The sequence below is a fragment of the Liolophura sinensis genome, chromosome 7, assembly GCF_032854445.1.
Source record: "Liolophura sinensis isolate JHLJ2023 chromosome 7, CUHK_Ljap_v2, whole genome shotgun sequence".
Taxonomy (NCBI): Eukaryota; Metazoa; Mollusca; class Polyplacophora; order Chitonida; family Chitonidae; genus Liolophura; species Liolophura sinensis.
Window position 1 is genome coordinate 31,649,254 of NC_088301.1, and position 6,000 is coordinate 31,655,253.

The following is a 6,000-nucleotide window of genomic DNA, read 5'->3' on the forward strand; positions in this document are numbered from 1 at the left end:
CAAAATAACATCTCAAGAAATAGCAAGTGGCAAAACACAAGCTCACAAAGTGCAACATACAGAAAATGGAGTACACATGAAGAATGTCGAATAGCGTGAAAGCCGATATCTCCAAACCGAGTAAAATCCTTCACAGTGGATGACAGTAAACATGACTGCTCTCAAATAGACTTGAGTAAGTGACTGCTCACAAGTGAATTTGAATGAATGACTACCAGCTTCGCATCTCCGTCGCTCTTTTTATAGACTAACGTAAAGAAAATTCTGGATGGTTTGATCGTGACCATGTTTACAACACCGATACATATTTCCAGAATATATACCCTTTGTACAATGACACTAAACTTATAAACACCGAAGCCTAGAGAACGCTCGACAGTGCAGGCTATAACGTTCACAAAGAGAACAATTTAGGTCGGTCACTGACAAATAAAAAAAAATATAAAAGAATATATAATACAATGTTTAAAGAAGGGGTTCGTAGCAGTTATGAATTCAGAATTTGCCAGACATTCTAAATAACCCTACCGGCATCGTTGCCCTGCATTTGTTCTGCATGCAGGCTGTATGCTGGTCCATTGGTAAAGGGGTGATAAAAGAATGACATTCGAGACCGCTATTTCTGTGATAAATCTGATAGTATTTGGCTTGTAATCCACTTGACTTCAAACAACTTTGACCTCGTCATGAAATGCTTCACAGAGCCCAAAGTCTGAACTGAAGACGATAGGGCTCAGTTATGAGAGGTTTATTTATTAAATATGAAACGAAATATACGAATTATCAAAAGAGAGAAACAAATATATGCAATTGCAAACCCTGGTCGTGATTCTAAACAGGGGAAAACGTCAAGCTATAGAAAATATCAACACACTTATTGTCCAGGAATTAAAAACGTTTATATCACGGGACTAGGAACATCAAACAACTCATAGAGCTCATAACATTATTAATACTCCAAATTAACTAACAACTCTTCGGACACATTTAACCTTTAAAAAATGAGTTATGAACTTGATAACATTATAAAAACCTTCTGTGATGCCATAAACGAGAACCTCATACTGGTCCTTTGGACCTTTATCTAATATACCACACACCCAGTGGATGTGATTATGGGGTTTGTAGTTTCAACCTGAGGACAAATGTTAGAAATCAAACGATTTATATATTTACATATTTTAACCTGGAGACCATCTTAGACCAAGAGGATTTGTTCTTTCATTGAAAGATTATGACAAATTTTGCTTCAACGCGTGAATACGACTTGATCCAGAGCGATCTTGGTGTTCAGAATCTCAAAAACAACAAATATTATAGCAATTTTGCGTCTGTCTGTTTTCCTTTGTTTGTAAGTCGGGAAATTTTACACCCTGCAGTTAAGATTTCCAGATCTGTCGCTCATATATTTGTACTTGACATGTCACCAACGTATTCATATGTAGGCCTACACAAGAAAAAATTGCACATTTCTCTCGTCCGCTGTATTGGATAAATCCTCACTTTATCGTCCCTCATCCTTTATTTTCTAGTCAATGAAAGTGCCGAATTAAATCAAGGAATCGCCATGTCTGTGTGGATAGTCTCAATAAAATCAGGCAGGTTGTCCAGTAGAGAAATGATGAAGGTCGAAGATGATCCCTTCCACCTTCACAAAGATCCACACAGCTGCCAGTAGCTCTGATATTAATGCAGTCATATGTTGATATTGGCTGACTTGTTAACCCTAAACTCTTATATCCATCCACGATATTTGAAAAAATCATAACTCAGTACGGAATAGGCCCGCAGTTTACGTGTCTGACCGCGTGATCACGAAGCTGTCTTAGCCATAACTTCAAAACAGTTTACTACGCTAACATTGTGACTTACCCTGAGATTTTTTACTTTAATAGCTAGAGTTGATTTATCAGGAAATTGAAATTTAGCGTGAAAGTTTAAATCTAAGTTCAGGAATAAGTAAAGTTTTAAGTAATAAAAACCACAAGTTAAAACTAATATTGGGTTTAGTAAGACAGCGTTGTGATCCTGGTGCCACGAATTCAAATTACTAAAGCTATAAAGAGACGAGTGCTTAAGGTTTGAAGAGTGATTTTGTTTTATTTCTGTCTTTTTTTTGCTTAGTTTCAAACGCCGTATCGTTTTTCAAGAATATTTCTCAAAGGCCACCTTTTTTTTCGCGGAAAAAAAAGAAATAAACTTTTACTACATGCAAAACTACAAGTTAAGACCGAAGTTATGACTATCACAGTCAGCAGCAGTATCCCCGACCCAATCGTTACTGCCCTCCAAGCTCTAAGTCCATTTTAGTCCTCAAGGCCCCATTATTCATTTGTCAGAAAAAAAACCCTCCTGCGATACATATCGCTAAAGGTAAAAAGACTCCTAGTGTACCATGTGACCTGTCAGAAATGTTAGTTAATTTTTTTTGATTACGTATGCTATAACATGAGCACCCGCGGACAGTGTGATAAAATGCTTGACAAAAAAAAAACTTTTTCCACGTAAAGGCATTCGTGTTCAAGCCCTGTGGAGCATTTCTGGCGCTTCCACCTTTCTGAGACGTTTTTTTCGTAAGGTGATTACGTACTACTGGTGCGTATGTGCTGCGTCGTAATTAAAAAGAACTCTGTTGACTACAGCTGGTACCCAATTCTTTATGATGGACATAAATTGACAGTTAGAATGAAAGTAGATCAGATGTTGTTCACATTTTTAATTGCCACTGCAGTATAGTTTTGCAGTGCTTATCCAGGTTACTGCTGATTTTATGGCCTGGGTAAGTTGGTTATAATTTCGAAATGGTTCCCGTGTTGTATTTTATTACAATTTCGGCGCTTTCTAATCCAAAGCATTCCTTTGTGCGTGTGTGTGAAAGATAACGAAGTGCTGGGTGTATGGAATAGGAATGTCCAGGAAATGAAGCTCTTCCACACCACACTGTGTTCCACGAATTATAACAACTAGCATGAAATATACCCTCTGCCCTTTTGAGATTTGCTAAAGGTTGTAGATCTGATGATCACTGGACATGTAACAGTTCACACCACATGGCCTGGAGCCTCATCTCCGGCCGAGCCGTTACGAGCCGGCAGCAAGTATGTCAACCGAAATAATACCAATGCATTTAAATCAGTTGAATTATGCTCCTGAACCCTGATCGCAGCTCCACCCCTCCAACTTGCATGTACTCTTCCCACAACCCATAGCCTGCATGGCTTAGTCACTATGTTCAGCTTTAAATTCTAATATTCTTTGTTTTTGTTTGTTCTTCCTTGCAGATAATAGTTTTCACAACGAGGACTCGAAATGTGAGAGCAGCCAGGCCTTATTTGGTAAGTTGTCCAAGGTGACCGTGTGTGTAAAAACCGACAAACGGAAGCATAACTTGCTAATTAGAAATAAAAATATGATAAAACGAGAGAAAGACTGGCTTCCAGTGTAAATGTAGCTCTGAAAAACACCTCCTCGCGGAGACAGTCAGTCTCCACACAACAATAGACTAGAAATAGTGTGTAGTTTAGTGCCTCGCAGTTTGCAGTTTTTGACTGTGTGTAAAATAAAAGCCGGTTACTTAACAGTATACCTAACCCCGCATGTAGGAGACTGGAAGACAACGTACCGATTGCGATTCCGTTTCCTTTTGGCTACACTGTTGAATGTCCCGACGGTACGAGTGTTATGTCACTAGGTCTATTTGATCACTTTCTACAGAGATGCCGCTCCACTTTATGTTACACTGGGTTCACGCCGTGATTCCCAAGGTGCTGGCACTTACATTCTGCTGCTATCTAACATCGCAAAGGGACCCTGATTAAACTTAGCACATTACCATTTCAGCAAATATGCCAAACTGTAATTGGTAACCCATTAAGATTTATTTTACCAAAGTGGTGTTGCATGATTGTATTTTGAATCGTGTACATTGTTTCTCAAAAATGTTTTCGGCATCTCTCTTTTTTTTTATTTATAAATGTTTTTAAGGTTTGAAATTTACATTTTACACTAATATTGCGCGAGGTATATAAATCAATATTATTTTATCTGATTTAAAAATCCTGATTTTGTGTCTAAGACTGCTTCCTAATGCTGAGCTCATTCCTTTTACAACACAGGGTATGCTTATTTTTTCTCTCCAAGGCGGAGTGATATCTTCTTAAAATCAAGGTCATATATTGATAAATGGATGTGTCAGTTTAGCGCCATATGCCGACATATGGTTATATGTATACGTCATTGGCATTGGCATTGGTACTGGCATATGCGTGAACTTCTTCATATCAGGTTTTCACATATAGTCAAGCAATAACCATCAGTCAAATATGATGATGCCGGTAACACTTCCCTAATTCAGAGTGAGGATAGTTGGTGGAGGGTTGGGTAGCGGGGTGTTTTTGATACATTACTGAATCTATACGCCAAAACTGAAGAGTTTGATTTTGGAAACGAAAAAGGAAATTTTAATTATCGGCTTGGTTTGTCTTTTACTCTATTGGAAACACAGACGTTAGTGACATTAATAAGCTTAGATATTCTTCAGAAGAAACTCGGAAATTTTCGGGATAGCTTATTACCTCTTGAGACGAAATTTCAGGCGGCGACCGTCATCTCCACTAAATTACTTTCTAGTTCTCCAAACAGTGTTAGTAATAACTTACTAATAACTATTAATAACAGTATCAAGGACGTTCAAGTTTTTTTCAGATTGCAAACAGTATATTATAAAAACACATCAGTAAAACTGTGCTGTTCTTGATTCCACATTTGCAGGTTGCTATGTGGATGCCTGTGTACCCCAGTTTGTGGCCTGTGCTAGGCGATCTCTATCAAGTGTGGGTTTCGACAGCTGTAAGGTGAAACATCGGATCTGCGCCGTACGTTGTATGACCGAGGCCTCTCTGGACGATATCGCCAGATAGTTGGTTTTGCCGGCAAACGCCATGGACGTGGAAAACTTCTACTCCTGAGTGAACAAAGAAACTTTACTTTATCCAAGCGATATGAACCAATGTGTCCAACTGTTGATGGCTATATAAACCCTGTACTAAACAACCCTGTCTCAGCATTATAGTTTATATTGATTCTGTTGTTGTTGTCAATATTATCCGTGATTTTCTTCTCAAATGTGTGTAATATGCCTTAACCACCCAAATCCACCTACTTTGTTTTCCTTCACCCGTCCTTATGTAGTTGAATATTAGTCTCGAAACCTCACATTCGCTGTTTTCCAATAGCATTTTAGGAACAGAGGCAGATTTTCGCCCACTGTCTTTCAGCTCCGTGGACACTGCTCCTTCCATGTTGTATCTAGCCATTGTTCTATATGTATCTGTTAGTAGACGCCCCCAACCCTCACCCTCCCACACAACCCACGAGCCAGCTATCCCTTCAATGGCCCCCACCCAGACAATGAGAATTGCTCCGGATCCCTTCTAAGCATGGCTCACCCACAGGGAAATCCATAGCTAACGGTTGCTCATTTTTCAGATTTACGCTTAGTGCTAAGTTAACTCTATGTGTGGCATGCTGTTTCGATCGTCTTTTTTGTGTTTATTATATTCTATGTAAGACAGGGTAACTGGACTCAGCTATCCAGCTGCATTCAAACAATCCGTGTGACAATCTGCTGCTATACTTCAACTCCACCGAATCGTACATGTCCGATCTCTCCAGAATTCTCTCCGGATGGATCGTCATAACTTATCTCACTAAGGTTCAATAAACGTTTTTCAAAGTACAGTTTTCCCCGGTTTTTATTTTTTTTTCTTGTTTTCGACCCCAAAATAAAACCCACAGTCTTGCAAGATTGTCATAAGTATTAAGCTATTTATGTATTTATTTATTTGATTGTTGTTTAACCCAAAACACTTATGTGGTGGTGGTCATCTTTTGGGCTGAGGAAACAGAAGCGGTCGGGTAAATCACCGGCAATTGGCAAGGTACTGACGAACTGTCGCACATGTGACATTCAGAGCCCACCGTGTTTGTCACACGAACTGT

At 39.0% G+C, this 6,000-nt stretch overlaps 1 protein-coding gene across 1 annotated transcript in view; it reads left to right on the plus strand.

The window, feature by feature from the left end:
- LOC135471629 (uncharacterized) overlaps nt 1–5,782 on the plus strand; it is a 53,829-nt gene extending 48,047 nt beyond the window's left edge. Inside the window, exons 5-6 of the mRNA XM_064750928.1 lie at nt 3,282–3,335; nt 4,771–5,782. Of these exons, the coding sequence (XP_064606998.1) occupies nt 3,282–3,335; nt 4,771–4,919 (203 nt within the window). The 3' untranslated portion in view covers nt 4,920–5,782. The remainder of the gene's footprint in view (nt 1–3,281; nt 3,336–4,770) is intronic.
- Nucleotides 5,783–6,000: the final 218 nt, after the last annotated feature.